This window comes from Dioscorea cayenensis, chromosome 19 (genome assembly GCF_009730915.1).
Source record: "Dioscorea cayenensis subsp. rotundata cultivar TDr96_F1 chromosome 19, TDr96_F1_v2_PseudoChromosome.rev07_lg8_w22 25.fasta, whole genome shotgun sequence".
NCBI lineage: Eukaryota > Viridiplantae > Streptophyta > Magnoliopsida > Dioscoreales > Dioscoreaceae > Dioscorea > Dioscorea cayenensis.
Window position 1 is genome coordinate 30,586,924 of NC_052489.1, and position 20,580 is coordinate 30,607,503.

The 20,580-nt window shown below is 34.3% G+C and overlaps 6 protein-coding genes and 1 long non-coding RNA gene across 7 annotated transcripts; 2 read left to right on the top strand and 5 right to left on the bottom strand.

Annotated features, from left to right (window-relative positions):
• Positions 1-285: 285 nt before the first annotated feature.
• LOC120249839 (RING-H2 finger protein ATL2-like) lies at positions 286-1,053 on the bottom strand. The gene has a single exon (XM_039258513.1). The coding sequence runs from the start codon at positions 1,016-1,018 to the stop codon at positions 476-478; it is 543 nt and encodes a 180-aa protein (XP_039114447.1). The 5' UTR covers positions 1,019-1,053; the 3' UTR covers positions 286-475.
• Positions 1,054-3,967: 2,914 nt separating this feature from the next.
• Positions 3,968-4,897, bottom strand: LOC120249841. The gene is made up of 2 exons (XR_005532892.1): positions 4,491-4,897; positions 3,968-4,391 (listed from the first exon to the last, which is right to left on the bottom strand). It is a non-coding gene; the product is annotated as an uncharacterized LOC120249841 (long non-coding RNA).
• Position 4,898: 1 nt separating this feature from the next.
• Positions 4,899-5,524, bottom strand: LOC120249840 (RING-H2 finger protein ATL2-like). Its single transcript, XM_039258514.1, has one exon. The coding sequence runs from the start codon at positions 5,505-5,507 to the stop codon at positions 5,088-5,090; it is 420 nt and encodes a 139-aa protein (XP_039114448.1). The 5' UTR covers positions 5,508-5,524; the 3' UTR covers positions 4,899-5,087.
• A 707-nt stretch (positions 5,525-6,231) lies between these two features.
• LOC120249835 (RING-H2 finger protein ATL64-like) lies at positions 6,232-7,323 on the bottom strand. Its single transcript, XM_039258510.1, has one exon. The coding sequence runs from the start codon at positions 7,278-7,280 to the stop codon at positions 6,396-6,398; it is 885 nt and encodes a 294-aa protein (XP_039114444.1). The 5' UTR covers positions 7,281-7,323; the 3' UTR covers positions 6,232-6,395.
• A 1,812-nt stretch (positions 7,324-9,135) lies between these two features.
• On the bottom strand, positions 9,136-11,570 carry LOC120249836 (60S ribosomal protein L19-3-like). The gene is made up of 5 exons (XM_039258511.1): positions 11,405-11,570; positions 10,247-10,369; positions 9,851-10,164; positions 9,435-9,487; positions 9,136-9,357 (listed from the first exon to the last, which is right to left on the bottom strand). The coding sequence occupies exons 1-5, from the start codon at positions 11,514-11,516 to the stop codon at positions 9,333-9,335; spliced, it is 627 nt and encodes a 208-aa protein (XP_039114445.1). The 5' UTR covers positions 11,517-11,570; the 3' UTR covers positions 9,136-9,332.
• A 3,290-nt stretch (positions 11,571-14,860) lies between these two features.
• LOC120283802 (PH and SEC7 domain-containing protein) lies at positions 14,861-15,555 on the top strand. The gene has a single exon (XM_039290541.1). The coding sequence runs from the start codon at positions 14,931-14,933 to the stop codon at positions 15,405-15,407; it is 477 nt and encodes a 158-aa protein (XP_039146475.1). The 5' UTR covers positions 14,861-14,930; the 3' UTR covers positions 15,408-15,555.
• A 2,031-nt stretch (positions 15,556-17,586) lies between these two features.
• Positions 17,587-20,339, top strand: LOC120250298 (lipoprotein NlpI). Its single transcript, XM_039259097.1, has 8 exons — positions 17,587-17,866; positions 18,382-18,448; positions 18,657-18,696; positions 18,800-18,932; positions 19,052-19,123; positions 19,431-19,511; positions 19,968-20,029; positions 20,118-20,339. The coding sequence occupies exons 1-8, from the start codon at positions 17,630-17,632 to the stop codon at positions 20,182-20,184; spliced, it is 759 nt and encodes a 252-aa protein (XP_039115031.1). The 5' UTR covers positions 17,587-17,629; the 3' UTR covers positions 20,185-20,339.
• The last annotated feature ends 241 nt before the right edge of the window (positions 20,340-20,580 follow it).

Here is a 20,580-nt window from a genome sequence, read left to right on the forward strand (position 1 = left end):
TCATACACACACAGATAGAGAAAACAAAAAAAAAAAAAGAGATTTTTTATTTATTTATTGATTTCTTTATCAATTGTCATGAGATTAAACAGAGGAAAAAAATCAAACAACAGCAATCATGAGAAACCAAATTTGCAACTTTCTCTAATTTATATCTGAAACATCATGAGATTAAACAGTAGAAGATTGAATGCAAACAAGAAAAAGAGGATTTTTTTCTTCTTCTTCATCAACAGCATCAATCATTCATAAAACAAGTTCCTCTTCCAAAAAAGGAACCAAGTTTACTTCTTTTTCTGATTTTTACATCAAATTAATATCACTTGATGATACTCATTAAAAAAAAAAAAAAATCAATCACTTCATAATTACCATCACATGCATGCAAACAATAAAAAGCCGCTGACGCTAAGCAGCGCACCATTCCCACTTTCCAACCATATTATATATATATATATATATATATAATTGAAGATTAAACAGGTGGCACTGAAGAAGATGAAGCAGCAGCAGGATTAGTGCGGCAAATAGGACAGGTAGAATGAGAGAACAACCACTTATCAATGCAACTCAAGTGAAACTTATGGTTGCACTTTGGAAGTCTCCTTCCTTGCTGTCCATCTTTAAACTCACACAAACAAATCACACACTCAAGCTTCTCCATTATCTTCTCTGAATACACAAACACTGGTATTGATTCAACAACTCTCTTCACATCAATCTCAATAATAACAACATTACTACTGCTAGTAGTTGTACTAGTACTAGTAGTATTATTGTTAATACTGGTTGTAGAGGTGGTGACAGATGTAGATGAGGTGATATTACGGTGGCAACGGTTGGGGCGACGCATACAGCAACCGGCACACCAGAGTATGATAAAGAAGACGATGAAGAAGAAACAGAGGACTATATAGACCAAAATCTTTGGTGCATGAGAAGTATTGCTGCCATTTTGATGATAATAACCAGCTGGGATGTAATACTGGGTTGGTCTGTAACCTACTATTGTTGCCATTGATATATTGCTTTGTTGGATTGATTTAGTTTTGTGTTTTGATTGTTTTGAGGAGATATGAATTCGGTTTGCATGGTTTCTTTTCTTGTGTTTTTAAAGGATGGCAAAAGTGAGACTTTGAAGTCATTGATTATTTGCTTGCGCTTTGCTTCGCAGTTTCTGTGTGTTTTGTTTTGTTTTTTTTTTTCACGCGTATGTATGACAACTTTTGGTTTTTGACTTGGTTGACTTGATTAATGACGTCATGATTATTGCAAGATCGGGTTAAGTTCGTTGTTGGACCTGCTTGGAATCGAGTTCTTGCAACTTTGCGTGTTTGTGCATGATTGTAACTTTTTTTTCCCGTGTTTTTTTTTCTTACTTTATAATATTTTTTTACTGATACTTCTGGATTCAAAGGCACAAGAAGAAGAACACCCTATGCTGCTCAAGCTGCAGCTGTTTAACTCATTTTCTCTCTCACTTTAGGGACATTCCTTTGAATGTCCCAGAAAACTTAACCTATATATATTGAGCTGGCTTATTTTCCTAATAAATCAGTGATTTATCCATTTTATTTAAAAAAAAAAAAAAATTTTGAGCGGCTTGATTTAGAAAGTAACATGGTCATTTTTAATTTATAACGTGTGTCATTAATATATTTTATCTGTTTATGCGTGTGCATTTTGTTAACATTTTTTTAAAGTCCCTGGATTCATATTTTATAAGTGAAAAATCAGATTGAGTGTGCATATTAAAGAAATAATAATAATAATAATAATAATAACATACAAATTTTTTGAAAAACCCAAACTTGAGCATAATAGTCGTAATTGAATTTTTCAAAGTCATATCATTATAATAAAACTTTAAAATACATTTAGATAAACCTAAATCGATAAATCAGATTAATTAAGATTTAATTTGGGTTATGATATGATTTACTGCTCCTAAGGTGTGATCTAATCTTTTAAATTCAGTTGAATAAATTTATTAGCCTAATTCCTTTATTTTAAACATTTTTTATAATTAAAAAAATTCATATAACACGGAGTTTAATTTTTTTTGTTTGAATTAAATTAACAAAATTAAATTCACATACTTAGACAATATCTAAGTATAAATATATGAATAAAAACATTAACTTGGGACATATGTAGAAGGTCCCCCTTCTTACAAAAAGAAGAGGGATAGAGAAAATGAAAGAGATAGGGCGAAGTAGAGGTGGGCACGGGCTGTGCGGTAACCCGGCCCGGAATTGGCCCGTCAGGTCACTGACCCGACGGGCCAGGCCAACAACCTGTAACCGGCCCGTCATAGAGACGGGCCGGTTACAGGTTGGGCTTGGCCAAACCTGTGACCCGGCGGGTTTGGCCCTGCGGGCTCAACTTTTTTTTTTGATTTTTTTTTAATTTTTTCCTTTTTTTTCTAAATTTTCTAAATTTTCTAAATTTTTAAATTTTTTTATTGGGTGGGCCAACCCGGCCCGGCCCATTTGATCAATATGGAAGCCGGGCCGGTTCCGGGTCTAGCTTTTTGTGACCCAGACCCGCCGGGCTAGACAAGCCAAACTGGCTCGGCGGGTTCTACACCCAGTTGGACCGAGTCCGGGTCGGTGGGTCGGTAAACTGCAACCCGGTGGGTCAGGCCCATTGGGCCAGTTAACCGGCCTTTACCCACCTCTAGGGAGAAGTGGTTGTGGAGACAGAAAAATAATTGAGTGAACAATAAGCAATTGGTTATACCGGAAACCAAAGAGTAGATGTGTTGTTCTTTTGGTGTTTTTTTTGTTATAAGCACAATAGTACTTAAATGAAAATTTTGTGGGCGCAGCTGTGCTAATCAAAACTGTTGAATTTTAATCCAATAATGACTACATGTACATAACATACACTCCCTCTAAATATATTATCAATTTTTAATTATCATTCAGTCTTTTGCTATCTCAGTTAAATTGTGATTGAATTTATTTTTAATAAGTTAAAACCATTTCCATCAATAAATCTTTTTCTCAAATCAATCATTCTAAGTTATCATGACCAAGTCATCCTGATTTAAATAAAGACATTTTCATCACAGTTGTATTGAATTGATGTTTAATTTTTTTTTAAGTGGATAAACTATTTTAATTAAAAAGGAAATAAAACTGAAACAATAAACCTCCCCCCTAACTCGGAACTGATGTTTGATTAACATTGTATAAATCACAAATCTTTTTATATATCAATGATAATTATTTAAACTTCATTTTTACTCCATTCAGTCAGTTAACGTTATCCAAATGTAGTCTGCAATATATAGGATATATAATACACTAATGAGATATATTAATAAACACTATCGAGACTCATTTAAAACACTAGGTGATTTAATCTCACAAACTTAAGATTCTTTTGGTGACTTTATGAGTTATATATAAAATTCCTTTATTGATAGTGGTTATATTTATTAAAATTTACAAACAAAACAAAAACAAAAGAACTACTGTCTAACCTAGTGATTTTTTAATTTAACAGTGAGTGGGTAGACTAATATTCAAAATTAACTATGTACTCGCATATATTATAGAGCATCATTCACTCAAAATTTACTGAGCTAAAAATTATATGTATAGTATTGGTTCTAATTAAAATCATTGTGGGAAGAGTAGGATAATTGTTTATCCCTTTAAAATTAAATGGTAAAAAATTTATCTCATTGAGCTATATTTCATAATATATCATTTTGGGATGTACATTATGATAGACTTTCATTACTTTATATATTTACTCTTTCCACATAATAAATTTTTAAAACGTTATTAAATCACGATGTTAGTAGACCTTTATGTTTAGTTGTCTTTTTAACACCTTTAAATGAGTTTATGTTTATTTGTCTTTTTGACACCTTTAAATGAGGCCATGTCGTTTGTCACTTATTAATTATAAGTAATAAAAGAAACCCAAATATTTGAAAGGTCAACAACTACCATGAATAAAACATTATTAATTTTTTTCTCATAAAACAAATATATATAATTACAAATTATGCACATTATATAAGTTTGTTAATGAAAACAATTCCAAGAAATCAATCTCTGTATCAGCAACGATCATCTGCTCGGACAACGGCACGACAGAGAGGGCACGTTGCATGAGAATTACGAAACCATTCACGTGCACATGCTGCATGGAATTTATGAGCACAAACTGCAAGTACCATTCCCTTCTCCCCATCCTTCAATTCTTCACTAAAACATACACTACATTCAATCTTCTCTTCTCCATCGATCACCATCAGACCAATATTGCACAAACACAGTATCCATACCTGCATGCAAACCATGTCTCATCATCCACTTCAACACCATTAATTAACAGATGATGTACTAGTACTGTTTCTTGAAGATGAGATTCTGCGGCGGATAAAGCAAAATATAAAAAACCAATTAAATATAATCCCATATATATATATATATATATGACAAATTAAAGATATAAACCCTCCCACCCACCAAATATCTTTGTAAATTAAAGTTGCTGCTCTTGTAGTAGTGGTGGTTCCCATCACTAGTGCCCACTCTGTAGATTAATTGGCTCTTGATGGAATGATGGTATCCTCCCAAAGTATCTGACATCTCTTTCTCTCCCTCTCATACACAACATATATATATATATATATATAAGCTTCTATCTAAATGGTATGATTAGAGGCATTATTTAATTAAATAAGGATTATATATAGAGTTTAAAGTCTTTAATTTAAGAGAAACTTGGGAGAAGGAGCTTTGTAGTTACATAAGACGTGCCGTGTGCACTGGGAAAAAACTGAAAGCTATGGAATCTTGACTTAGTTTCTGCCACTAATTGTAGTTGTGAAGAAAAGATACAATTGAGAATGATGGAAAGCTCTATTTCACCTGTTTTTGACTAGTGATATCCATCCATTACTATTCACATTTACCAACACTTTCCATTTGTCAATATCTATTAAAAATAAATAAATAAATACTTTATAGTAAATGATAGATTTTTTTTTTCCATTAAAAAGTCCCTCCTATGGATAAAGAAAAAAAAATAAAAGAGGTAGGAGATATGGGCCACGTGGCGGATCAGATTGATGACGAAGGAACGGCCACGATGGAGCGGCAGAGAGGACACGTGGCATGTGAAGAGAACCACACGTCGACGCAATCCACGTGGAATACGTGGCGGCAGGTCGGCAGCACACGTGCCTTATCACCGTCGGCGATCTCGCTCAAACAGACGGCGCACTCGGCGGAGGTCTCGAGCTCCGACTGCGCGACGACGGGGATGGCCTTCAACGCCTCGGGATCGAGCCCCCGCGCCTCGGCCCGCCGGAAGAAGAAGGGGCGGCGCCGGCGACGGAGTGCGTAGAGCCGGAGGTAGAGATGGAAGAAGATGGTCAAGAGAACGGCGACGGTGAACGCCACCGCCGCCATCATCGTCACCTTGCTTCTCAACGCCATGCTTGGCCTGCGAATCTGGTCACCGCCGGTGTTCGCATCCATCGTGTGAAGTGTTGTATAAAACTGGGAAAGCAAGTCAGCAACCACCAATGGATACTCATTTATATAAAAAAGAGTTGGGATCATAGAGCTACCGTGTTGAAAAGACGAGAATAACCTCGAAGATTAGTAAATAGATGCAGGGTATTTTGGGAAATTTAGGTGGGGGGGTAACGGCGTTTACAAGACGTGAGTGGTGGGGAATTCGCCGGAATGCGACATGGTGTCGGTTAAAGAGTGAGTGGAAAAAGTTGGATGTGCATGCACTTGTTGACACGTGTCAAGATGTGGTCATTTCAGTCTTTCTGTATATCATTTGAGAACATTAAAGTGATGTCTGTTTTTTTCAAGAGATTATTAATTGTCCTGTTTCTTTTTGTGACAAAGTATCTGGACATATCTAGTTTAATAAGATTTTTATTTGTAAGTTAGTGTCCATTCCATCAATGCTTTTGTTTCTTGATTATATATGTGAAATCAGAGTTTAATTAATTTAATTTTTTTTTTTGAATAGACGTTCATTTAATAGTTTATTTCTGGTTGTTGATACATGTGACTTAAAACTGTGATCATGTCTTTTCTTATGTTTTTTTTTAATTTAGTTAATGTTTGGTGCCCATGGTTTATGAAATTTTTGTGAATAAAAAGTATTACTTTGTTAATATTCCACTAGGCTTCTTGTTTTTTAGAGGATATAGATATTATATCTTTTCTAACAAACCAGAAGGAAAATTTAAACACGTCACTCAAACCCCACTGTCATATGATGACATCATCACATTAAAAAAAAATTCGCAAGAAATAGTATGTACTGCTCCATTGTACTCGCATGGGTTAACGATGATATAGCGAACCACGTGTACATATACACGGCTAGAAAACCTCCACGTGTCACCCTGCCGATGCAGGAGACGGAACTTGGGATGGAGATGGAGACGGATGCGGATCCGGACTCTCCCCCAACTCTAGATCCGCATCCGATAGCGGCTCACTATAGAATCTCATGTCCTGGCTCCAAAGAGTCTTAAGAGTCAAAACCCTCATGAACGCCGGCGATCCAAACCCTAACCCTAGCTCATCTAACCTCCTCGGCGGCTCCTCGATGCCCACCATTGCTTCACCAGATGACGAGGTGCAAGCATCGCATATAATCAGATTCGGGGATGGTGCCTCCACGACGGCGCGGCAAAGAGGGCAAGTAGCGTGGTTGAAGAACCACATATCAATGCAATCGACGTGAAATCCATGGCGGCATTTGGGGAGAATCCGGAGCTTCTCTCCCTCCTCGACCTCGCCAAGGCAGACGGTGCACTCAATCAGGTCATCAGATGGGGATCGGAAGGAGATGGGGAGAGATCGGAGGAGATCGGGATCGAGGCCGTGTGGGACGAAGGGGGGAGGATGGAAGGGATCGGCCGAGGCGAGGAGGGCAACCCGGCGACGGCGAGCTCTGCGGAGAAGGTGCATGCGGATGTAGAGATGGAGTAGAAGGACGATGAGTGTGGCGGTGAAGAGGGCGGCGATGACGCTGAGCATGATCTTGCCGCTGAGGGAGTCGCGATCCGGTGATTGTTGCTGCGTTGGGATCCCATCACCGCTTTGGGGCTGATCCATTGGCTTAATCCAACGTTTGAGGTCGATGCTGGGAGGTGAGTGGATCCCTACTTCACACTTGCTTTTTATATTTATAATTATAGGTAGTGGCGTTTGTTTGGATTCATATGCTATTCTCGTAACGTAGGCTCGCAGGTGGGCAATTGAATACGTTTTCTTCATATGTTTTTACGGATTTGCCCCTTAGGAAAGTTAACAGGTCGAGTTTGGCGAGTATAATTAATATATATATACCAATTAATAAATTTAAACTATAATTAAAACTCATATTTTATAAAAAAAATATATATATTAAAAAATAGTAAATAATTTATTGTTATGTATTTATTTAAGTTTATTAAGGAACAGTTGCTCTTTTTTTTAATAAATTTGTGATTTATCCATTTTATTAAAAAAAAAAATAATAATTTAAGGAATAGTTGCTTGAACAAACAAACAAAGTGAGTTATCTTCTTAAAAATTTGCAATTTTTTTTAAAGGATAGAAATTTATTTGGTGTGTGTGTGTGTTTTTTTTAGAACAAGAAATACCCAAATATTTGATTTTATTTAAAAAAATTGGTTAATTTCTATGAAAATAAGTCATTTTAAACTAATTGTTCACAGCATAGATTTACTATTACTATTACATGAAGCGATTGAGCTTCTTTCATATGACAAACAAAAAGACTAATGCAAAGTTTAAGATTCAAATAAGCCTTTTATTATTAAAATAAATATATTATTATTAATGTAGTTTTAGATAAGAACTAAATTTTGAATCAGTTAATACTAATAAAAAATTGAAAATATTTATTTTTCACTAGCAAACATCATCTAGGATCTTATTATTATTTTAAAATTACAATTTTAATGGTGGAAGGGTAGGTCAGGGAAAAATGAGGGAATATTATGACTTGGGTTGGGCAGACTCCGTGAGGAACACGAGGCGTGCATGAGGAATGCCCAACCTGATGCGGAATGAATATAGATGTTGACCCAGTAAAGACGATGTTTGACTTGGGGGGTTTCAGTTGTGAGTCACGAACTTTATGGCCTAATCCTAATAACGTTTTATTCAAGGACTTGATTAGATTCTGCTGTACGTCTTCATGAATTGGCCTGCCAAGCTGGAGGCTATGGTATGCTGCGTGTGTGTCACTCTCGATTATAAAGTTTTGCAACCTTGTGTTTCCTTTTAGAATCGTGCCCGTCTCTTGAATCTTCCACTCCGCGGTAGGCATTATAACAATAATAATCGGTCAGTTCTTTTTGCTGAGAAAAAACACTGGGATCAGATCAGATGGGCAAGTATTTATTGCTGTTTATATATATCCATGTGCCATTTATTTAAGTCAATTAAGGTTGGTACGAGAAAACTAGCTTTGGTTTTTGTTCTATAACCTTGCAAGCAAAACCTTGTCGAGGAATCGGGAGTGAGTTGGCTGGATTTCTTCTCTCAAATGCATAATGCATCTTTATTAATATATAATAATAATACTTTTAAAAATAAAACAAAAAAAATCGTCTAGTCACTCTAGTGGGAATCTTACGTGTTTTCTTTGGACGAATGAACGAGGAAAAAGCATATTTTAGAAAACGAAAATATAGACAGTGTTAGGATAAAAAGAGAAGGAAATAAATAAAGTTACAAAAAAAGCTAAATTAAAAATACTCTCGAACTTTCAAAAAGCCACCCAAAAATTCATGCAAAAACCATATCATTTCAATATAATTATACCATCTTTGGACATCAAATTTCATAAATATTACTTGCTTCCAAAAATAGATAAGAAGCGCAATAGTCATCATAGTTTATACAACAATTTCATCCCAAGAAAGAACCAATTGCGGATGAAATTGTCATAAATTATGCAACAGTTTCATCCAAGGAAAGAACCAACTGCGGATTAATTCAAAATTTCATCCATCAAATTGTGGCCAGTGTGGCAAAGGTCAATAGCTGACGGCATGCAACTTATTAACAACAAAATTGATAAAGCTAACCTCATCAAAGCAATAAATCTAAGACAACCCCATCAAAAAATCAGCAAACATAAACACAAAAGTACTAACATGATAAGGTTATGGATGTGTCTGTAACAAAAACTTGCAGTAATAGAAATATCTCCCATAAACAAACAAAACATCTGGATAAAACAACTGTCCTTCCATAAAATTTCAAACAAGCTTAATTTTCTGGTTATGATATCTAGCAATTTTAGATCTTCGTGGCTCACTTCTTCGATTTCTTGGGGGCTCTACAAAAAAATTCAGGTATGTGACATTAGCGTAACAACCAAAGGCGGCAAATTGACCCAAAACAAACAGTACTTACTCTGCAGCTGAAGCAGGAGGTGCTACCGCTGGTGGGACTCTCTCGCCAGGGCCCTGTTTCAATATAATATTAGGAACCCCAGTAGGTTTGATATATTACCATGTAGATTACAAGCAAAATAAAAAACTGTGCTAATATGTGCACCATCAAGTTAAAAAAAAAGTCAATGAACTGGAATAAACTAGTATAATCAATTTATTCTTCAAACTAAAATCTCACAAAAACTCTTTGGGTAGATGAAAAAATGCATGTAAACACCCATGGTTGAATTCAGCATTCGATTAATTAATAGCTATTTTATCCATCAAGTGAACTTTCATGGCAAACCCATAAAAACGGTCTAATGCAGAACTTCCAAATCAAAACCGCTTTGCAAGAAATAGGAAGGAACAAGAGCATTAAGAACAATATCTCACCTGTGCCAATCGTTCTTCTCTCCTGGCAATCTTCCTTTCCCGGCTAGCCTTGCTCTTGGCACGCTTAGCTTCAAACTGATCAGATAAAGTCTTCTCTCTTGCCTTCTCAGCCTTGGACTTGTGAATACTTTCCATCAACACCCTCTTGTTCTTAAAGACATTACCCTTCACCTTCATGTACATGTCATGATACATGTGTTTGTCAATCTTCTTTGATTCCCTATACTTGCGCAGAAGACGCCTCAGGACTCGCATTCTCCTCATCCAAAGAATCTTAGTTGGAAGCCTAGCTTCCCTGGTACCCTTACGTTTACCTATATTAACAACAGTGATTTATAAGACATCACAGTTAAGACACTTAAAATCCAATAAACATCAAGGTCGCAGGTCATTTACCATATCCAGAATGCCGTCCTTTCCTCTTAGCCTCAAGGGCTCGACGAGCACGAGACCGAGAATGGATTTTAGTGGGCTTCCGGATAACAAACCCATCCTTCACCAGCTTTCTGATGTTTTGGCCTGTATTTCAAAGCCATAAACCAACAAGCTATGACCATAAATCAAATTGGTTAATCAAGCACATGAAATCCAACTTGCAGCCAATTTACATAAGCATTAACATTTAAGAGAGTACATTGCAATGCAAACCATGATATGATAATAGGGATGCAAACAAAGGGCAATAACAATTGAGAAACTAAAAACAAGTAAATAAGAGAGTACCCTGCCTCGTAAACTATGGTGTGACAATGGGAATGCAAGCAATGAACAACTAAAATTGAGAAACTAAAACCTGTTAAATAAACCCTGCCTTGCAAACTATGGTGTGACAATGAGAATGCAAGCAATGAACAACTAAAATTGAGAAACTAAAACCTGGTAAATAAACCCTGCCTTGCAAACTATGGTGTGACAATGGGAATGCAAGCAATGAACAACTAAAATTGAGAAACTAAAACCTGGTAAATAAACCCTGCCTTGCAAACTATGGTGTGACAATGGGAATGCAAGCAATGAACAACTAAAATTGAGAAACTAAAACCTGTTAAATAAACCCTGCCTTGCAAACAGTGATTTAATATAACAATATGAATGCAAACAATGAATATCAAAGATTGAAAAACTATAAGCTGGTACAGCATTAAATATTAAAGATTTTCAGACACTTTACCAGTAAGGCAGTAACATGGATTGAAGATGAAACTAAATCACAGTTGCAAAAGAAAAACAAAAATCACTATAAACTTCAAAAGGTCATGGTACCAGTCCAATCATAGATTCATTTCCCCGTAGCGATTACTGCGAAGGATTTGCATAAAATACTTAAACTAAAAAAAAAACAAAAAAAAACATTAATTTGATCTAAACCCTGAAAGCTAATGATTTGCATCATCGCTTGAATAACATGAAGAAAAATAAAAAAGATCCAACAGGATACTGTCTAAAAAACCCTAATCTATAAGCACAGAGACAAAAATCTTAGTATATATAACCAAGAAGCAATAAAGAGTGACACCATGAGATCGAGATGGAAGAAAAAATGAGAGAGCTTACGAGAATTGGCCATGGAGATCTCGTTAGTTTCATTGGGATCGAGCCAGACCTTGCCCTTGCCGCACTTTAGAACGCTAGCGGCCAGCCGCTTCTGAAGCTTGAGAGACACCATCGTCGTCTCCTCTTCCGCTCCCGTGCTAGGGTTTCTCCGGAAGATGGGAATGGCGGCGAAGTCTCTCTTTTATAGTGCTCTTTCTAGGGTTTACTTCAGCACTGGCTCTATTGGGCTGGGCCAACCTGTTAATTTGTTCTGGACGGGCCCAATACTCGTACACATCTTGCTTTAATTGTCTTAATTTATAAAATAATAAAATAAAATAGAGATTAGAATTTCTTCCCAAAAAATAGCTTAAATTTTTAGAGAGGGTACCAAACTATAATTTTTTTTTTTTTTTTTGGATTCAAACTTCAATTTAAATTAAAAATGGTTACTTAATTTCAATTTTATTTCAAGGAGTGGTCACACGAGAGATTTTAGCCTATTTTTAATGATATACATGTCAGAAATTCTATGTCATTATATATATGACACGTTGTCTGTTTAGCTGACAGTTCTGCATCACCTGTTGACATAGAATTTTCGAAATCACATCATCAAAAATAAGTCAAAATCTGTCAGATAATTTTCTGTGAAACAAAATTGAAGTTGGATAATTATTTTGATAGTCTGGACCCAAAATAAAAAAGAGATTAAAAAATTTACTCAAAAAAAAATTAGAAACATGCATCTTGTTGAGATAATGTAGACTATATAGTTTCAACAATCTTACAAAATAAATGAATAAATAAATAAATAAAGCTAGTGATTTTCTTAAACATAAACAAACCATTATTTCTTGCGTAAAAAAAAGATTCCTATATTAATATTTTTAAAATAAAACACTTCAAATAAAGAAAACTTATTTTTTTATATAAAAGGTTGGAGATTATCATAAAAATAAGCTCATAATTATTACTTATAATAATAAGTAATAATGGTTATATTGTTTAAATAAATTATCCATTAAGATATTTGAATATGAAAATAAAAGTCTTGCCATGGTTGTTTTAATATTTGGAAGGTTCTAGCAATGTGACAAAGGTAATATGATAGTAGCCGAGGGTGGCAAAATTAAAGTCTTTTCAAAACTAATTGTTTCATTTTTTAAAAATAAATCATGGTAAGTAATGGAATTATAATAGGTGTATCACAACCACTTATCCCAATTTTCAAAATAGAAGGCTATAAGTTTTGAAGTATTTGTAGATGGCATTACTCAAATCTCAAGTTTTTTAGAATTAATATGGGTCTATTGATTCTGATGAAGATAATAAAATCAGGGTCAAGAAGTATAAAAGATTTTTAAAGTGTTAATGATCATTCAGCAGGTTGTCCATCTCAGTAGTAATAGTATCAAACCATGTTTGGTTGATTTTGAAAAAAGGAATTTCAAGGTGACACAAAAGGTAATCAAGGTAAAATTGAAATCACTTTAACACGACTTTGAAACTTTAATCATGAAAAGTGGATAATCCATTGCTAATGTTTTATACAAAATAATAGTAATAATTAGTTGTGTGTGATTCTATGGAGAAAAGATTAATGATTAAATTATTGAAAAGGTTTTAAGATGCCTGACTTCAAAATTTGGTCATGTAGCTACTGCAATAGAAGAATATAAGGATTTATTAAATTTTTTCTCTCTTTTGATAAACGAATGTGGTTATTGCAAGCATATTCGGTAAAAATTAATCTATTATTTGAAGAGCATAAAGATAAGACATTTGAAGTGAAGGAAGCAACCCCCAATGCTAGAGAAGTTAAGGGGCTGTTTGACTACCTGCAACTAGCCATAAGTAGCTGTAATGTAACTGGTTTTACATGTAAAATGCTGTTTGGTTTGCTGTGAAATCAATTTTACATGTAAAGAGTTTTGCATTTTTGTGTACTTTTACTGCATTTCAACTTACAACAAATTTTGCTGTAAGTTGAAATGCAGCAAACATTTGGGCTAAAATCACCATTTTTCACTCTCCAAATTATGCATTAAAAGAAAATGAAAACTTACATGTAATCAATTGTTAATATAATTAAACTTATACTTATTTATATTTTATTAAATTTATTTTTTTATTTAAAATATACCAATTTGTATTTAATTTTAATAAAAAATATATATTTTTTTATATAAAATTAAAGAATTTTATATATTTTTAATTTAATAAAATTATTATTAAGTTAATTAATTAATTAATTCACATTAGTGTTAAGAGTAGATGGGGAGAGTTAAATTAATTATTTAGAGTTAGTATTTAATTATTTAAGTTTCTTATTATTATTTGGGTTAGTTATTTGAGTTTCTGATTATTATTTTTAAATGTAATAAATACTTTATTAAATCATTTAATTTAATTTAAAAATTAAATTAAATTAATTATTTTAGTTTAAATTATTTTTTTTAAATGCATTAAATAATTAATAATAATACATTATATTGGGGGTAATTTCACCCTCTCTACTTACATGGTGACCATATCTTCTAACTTATATCAAACCAAACAAATTAAAAGTAATGCAACATTTTCAGTTACAACAAACCAAACAGCAGTGATGTAAATAGAAATGTAGCATTTTCACTTACACTGTAATTTCACTTACATATAATTTCACTCACAGACAACCAAACAGCCCTAAAAGAAAATCAAGCAGAAGCCATGAAGAAGGAGGAGGTCATTAGTTCAAATCCCTCAATTGATAGTATTGTTTCCCGTACTGTTCATACACTATTTACACGGGATTCTTATATTATTTTTTACTGTTCATACATTGTTCATCCGGGGTTCTAATATTATTTTTTACTGTACATACAGTGCACACCTGGATTTCAGTACTGATCAGTACTGTTTATATTCATAAAAAATGACGCTTGTCGTTTATTATTTAAAAAAAATTAACAATTAAAGATTAAAGGCAACGGATAAGCCTAATACTAAGTATTAATGACATTATAGATATAGTCATTATTAGTTAGAATGTCGAATTAATCTAAATAGATAATATGTAAAAAGAATTAACTTCGCTAAATATCTCTTTTATTGATGAGTTATGAATTTCATTCAACACCAAAAAGGCAAAAACTCGTTTACCACATAATTGTACATCTCAAAAAAAAAAACAAAAAAACAAAAAAAAATGAAAATAGATATCACAGTGGTCCTAGTTCAAGAAAACTGTGTAATGTTGCACCGTAGAAGGTTGTAAAAAGTTTTTAAAAAAATTATAATTTGAAAATTAACATTTTATCTGAATTTCACACCATTTTGTATAATAATCCAAGAAATATTCAAATCACTGTGATGATTTCATCTGCCTCGTGATAGGCACTCTGATGATGATGATGATGCAGGTCCACACGTGCGAATTAGAGCTTCTTTGGCGGTGCCGTGTTCTTGTTCCCTCCTCGCAAGAGTCACACAACGAAACAAATACAAGTCCCAAACAAAGAGAGAACGAAACGCAAACGCAAAACTCCACAAACGGAAAGCCATGGAGATCTCTTCATCGGCGAGCCATGGCCTTTGCCTCTCCCGATCCCTCCTCTCCCGCCCTTCCCACGCCGCCGCCACCACCACGCTCTCCATCCTCACCGCCTCCTCCACCGTCCGATCTAATCCCTACCGCTCTGCCTCCACCCCTCGGTCCCTAACACGCCGTAAGCGCCTGCGCTCTAGGCGGGGGTCTATGGATGGAGGCGATGAGGAGCAGGGGTTATCCGGCGATGATGGCCCTTTTGGTGGTGGCTGTAATGGCGGTGGGAGTGGTTGGGGCTTTGGAGGTGGATCTGGACGGCCGGATTGGGAGGATGAGTCGGGGTCTTCGTCGTGGTCGTCTTCATCTTCCGATCCGGCGTTTGATTTTCTCTATGAGGTGGTATGTTGGATTGCCCTCTCTAATTGCGCTCATTTTGCTTTTAGAAAAGTTGGTAGATTTCTCAAAGAGAAGGCGGTGCCCTTGATGTGCTGATTTAGGGATTTGATGCTCGCTTTCCCCTCCTTCTTTAGCTGTATAAATGTGATATATAAATCTGTATATAATGTCATTACTTCTCAGTTTCGCTGATGATCTGATGCTTAATATAATTCAATATTTCAGATATTTGTTCTTAATTTCAGCTGATTCCGAGAATTTTTATCTCCTTTTTATTTTTATTTTGGTCTTCAAGTTGTTGTTCATTTACTCAATTTCATCTAACACAAATGGCTCAAAATTTTGATTTTTTTTTTACTTTCTTTTCTGTTTTTAATGCTCTTATAGTTGTTATGTATCCTCAAACCTTATGTGGTTGTTTTTCATATTGGGCACACCACACTTGAGTGCATAACCTGTCATTGATGTTACAAACTTATAATTCTGGCATTTTTACAGAGTCTTCATGTTAATTGGCATATCCAATTCAAAGTTTGTTTGTTCTTTTTGCACCGTTTCATCATGTTTACAACCTCATTAAAGTGCCACTTATATAATACTTTTGAACTCCATTCACATAGATATACTTTTACTGGAATGCTTATCGATCTTATGTATGTCATGACCATTCTCTGTTAACCATTCTGCTACTATTGCGCTGTGCCATCATGTGCAATTTTGGCTCAGGAGAGGCTGAAAGGTGTATACCATCAATACAACATCCGTGAAGTTTTTATCTACATTCACACGGTTCTGCTTCTGCGGAATATATATAAGTCTCTGATCTTATGTGTCAGGTCCAAAATTACATTCAGTCTTGCTTGTTTATCTTGTAGGAGGCTATTGTTTAATTTTAGTCATTAGTATTTTTTTTCCCCTTAAAATTCAGGATTTGAGTTTTTTAGACTATTAGATTCGTATTGATATCTTTTTACCAATTTTCTACTTTAAACATCGATTTCTGTTCTTGACTTACTAGATAAAATTCCAGCATTTGCATACAGCTTGCTCACTTCCTTTGAATACAGACATGAAATTCGTGATGAATGAAACTGTCAACTTGTTTTAACATTTTTTGTTCCCAAGTCACATACTCAAACAACTGCTAGTTTTGCACATGATAATATAGGATGATAAAATGTCAGCTTATTGTCCTTCAAATGTTTGCTTTTTTACTCATGTGCTTTCTTCCGGATTATAATTGCTGTATCTTTGAGCATATCATGCTGTCGGAGTAATGTTTACTTATCTTCTTTTTAAGTATATATTTGTGAGATGTTTTGGAGCCATATAGTGATGATGTCCTGTGGAAGCAACAATGTTTTCTTCCCTTGGAGTACATAATTTCCTCCATTATTATTATGTTCAAAAGAAGCGCAAAGAATGAATTATGCTTCCTTTCCTTGTTGGAAATAATTTTCTCCATCGTAATCCTCTAAAGAAGTCTATTAGTTATCAAACAACTCTATTCTACGTGGGGGATTTGGTGATTGGTTCTATAATGCACTGCACTGAATGCTTCATTCTAGTTTCAAATGGGATTTATTTAATTGAGTTAGCCATAGCTAATGTTATGCATGTTTTCATAGGAATTTGAGCATAATTTATTCATTGATGAATGAAACCGATGTTTCCATTATCTACATTTTGTATTCGTTGTTGCTGAGTGACAAATGAATACATTGAATAGTCTTCTGTATTTGAAAGCCATTTTTATCTGTAAGAAATATCTGGTGCTGAATAAACTTGTAATTTCCTGCCTGGTGTCTTGAGAAATGGGAAACTCGTGGAGGGAGAATATCATTTTCCATAACATATCCGCTATTTCTAATTTTTTACAAGAGTATTTACGAGAAATTGTTCAGAAAGACTGGCACGGCACTTTCCTTCCAACTTCTTCCAAGGCACATTTAAATGCATGCGTGGGAGAAGACTGTTTGCCCACGTCATGAACAAAAATTAAATAAATGAATAATATATATATATATATATATATTTTTTTTTTTTTCAGAGAGTACTTAAAACATTAAAAACAAAAACAAATCCAGATTTAAAATAACAACACAAGTATAATAGTAGAAGTCTTGCATTACATACACAAGCCCTTTCAGATTGAAAGGAACATTATACTTGTTTTGGTGTAATATATATATTGAAAAATACAACAAAATGTAATAAATGTTTTTAAAAATAATTGTATTATCCTTATATGATGATATCAAGCAAGAATCATCCATCTTCAAACCTCGGCCGTTGATTCATCAGCAGAAGCTACTGCGATGGCTCTCAGTTCCCAAACCATCGTTAAATTCCCGCCACATATTGTTAAGCACCCTTCTTCTTCATCTCCGGCCTTCGCCACTAGTCTAACACACGTTAAGCCTCAATCCTTTCTACCGCTGCCCCGCCGGCTCTTCTTACCGTCGGCATCAGCTATCTGGGATGCCTTAACAGGTCGTGATCCAGCCCGCGAAGCCTCTCTCGCCGTCCGCCGGGGAATGCAGCTCTTCCGCCAGGTACACTGCTCCTCCTCCCCTTTTTATTTTTTATTTTTTATTTTTATCTGTCATGGTTAACTGAATTACATGTATTAAAGAATTAGTTATTTCACAAAATTTTATAAAAAATTAGTTATTTTAAATAGTGTGTTAACGGTAATTTTGGGAAAAAAATACAATGTATGTTTTATGATGTTAGAAAATGACAGATAAAAAAAACATGGATTTGTAACAAATAAAAAAAAATTGGAGAAAGTATAACACACGCATGTTATTCGCATAGTTAAAAAAATTGAACATCCAGCTAATGCTTTCTTATCCATTGGGTAATAAACATGAAAATCATAATTGAAAATTGTTGTCATCACTGTGTTTTTGTGTTATGTAGGATTTGAATTTGGAGTTTTTAAATCTCACACCATATTTTTTTAGTAGGATCAATGCTGCTAGACTATGAACTCTTTGTTTTTTTTTCATCCTTATCTAGAAAATTTTATACTGATTTATTTTTAATAAATCTGGATGGTAAAAAGGGAGACGTCTCCGGATCTTTGGCGGAGTTTGATAAAGCCATTGAGTTGGATCCACGCCAAAAGGCATGTATGTCTTCTTTTATCCAGACAATCTAGTTTTTTTAGCTCTCAAATTAAAAAAGGTTTTTTTTTTTCACATAATTTGATTTAATGTCAGTGTAATTATCTGAATTGCTGTGTTTTGTGATTATATATGTCATTATTGTTGTGGAAATTTGAAAGCACAGAAGGCCAAGCATATCTATATAGGATTTTTCATGTATAATTCTTTTCAGATCTTTGGCAGAGGGGGCTGTCTTTGTACTATCTTAATAGGTATACATTTTGTTTTTCTGAGATAAATATCTATCTACTAAAATATCATAATTTTCAATGGATTTTTGTTAAGACAGAAAAATTGTTGTCAATGGTGATTCAGGTTTGAAGAAGGGGCAGAGCAATTTAGGTTAGATGTTGCACAGAATCCAAATGATACAGAGGAATCCATATGGTGCTTTTTATGTGAAGCTCAATTATATGGAGTAGAAGAAGCAAGAAAGCGGTTCTTAGAGGCAAGTTTGTAATATTATGAGAACTATATCATTTCTCTAATATATGACATCAGTGTTGTATATCGGTATTGTTCGGAGTCCATGTTATTTCTGTCGCAAACTTTTGCTTGGTTCTACAGGTTGGTCGAGATTCACGTCCTGTCATGCGTGAAGCCTATAATTTGTTCAAAGATGGGGGTGACCCAGAGCTGGTATGTGGAGAACCACCTTATTTATATGTGAATTTTTTGTATTTGATTCTGCTGTTTTGATAAGTTGATATCTATGTGCATGTTCAATGTATCTGGTTTGATGTTTGTTTTATGTGCACCTGGTCATCCTATCTGAAGGTTGAAGAGTTTGCATTAACTTTCAGTTACTCTTGCATGATTTCTTTGTTTTACAACAATGTGGTGTCAAAATAAGATTTCTGATAAATGCTAGTAGCTAGAATCATGTTCACCTTTTGTATAATTTGATCGAAATTGAATAAAATCTTCATTTGATGTTTTTTTCCAGCTTGTTTCGAAGTTTCTGAGTGGCCGGGTGGATGAGTATTTCTATGCTTCTTTGTATGCTGGCCTTTATCATGAATCACAGGTTTGAAACTAATTGACAACCTGTCTTGGTATAAATATTGATTCTAGTTTGACAAATTGCATCAAAAGATTAGACTCATAACTTACTTTTCATTATCTCCTTAATTTGTCCATCAATCAATATATATGTATATATATTGTACTATTACATATCAATACTAGTTGAAATAGAGAGTGACCATCAGCTTAGAGTTCCCAATTTTTTTCCTTATTTGTTTGCTTGGAACTTTGGGGTTACTCTTGTGTTTTTTTAATCATGTTTACTTGAAATGAGTTTTAGTTTAGAATATGACATTAATGATCATCTATTCTGTAAATTCTTCATGCATATCTTCATGTCTCATTCTTGCATCATTTTTTTTTATCAAAGAAGCAATGTATCACCTATTAAACCGATCAAGCATATAACATACTCTCGTCGTGCAATGACTAATATTTTTTTCTTACATTTCTGCAGAATGACATGGATGCTGCCAAACATCATCTAATCGCTGCATGTCAATCTCCGTATGGATCGAGGTTGTGCATTTTCGACAATGTTCCTACACTAGAATTAATTCAAGTGTTTACTAACTTGCAAAACACTACACATTACTTTTGCTTGTAGGTCTGATGATTATATGGCTTCTCTTGCAAAAGTTCACTGTCTGTGTCGAAACTGGGATCTCAAATAAACACCATCTTCGACACCGTATTCTCCGGCACTTGCACATTACTGTTCTTCTTCTTCGTCTTTGTATTTTTTTCTTTCTGAAGAAGTTGTAATCAAAAGTGTCATTCAGAAATCATTGACCTGTTCTATATCTAGTTATAATATTTATATTATAAAAAGCCATTTTTATTCATGTTTTTTATTTACATTCCTTGCAATCAAACACATCCTCAAATATATATAAATACAAATAAGTTAACTAAAAGCTATTCTCATGCTGGTCCCCTCAAGAAAAAGAGCAACCACCAACTTGAAGATGCGTACAGATATAATTTACATACTAATAAGATGTTTTAATTGAATCCTTCCTTTTTCTTAATTAGCATAAAATTGGAATATTCTTTTTCGTCTTTCTAAT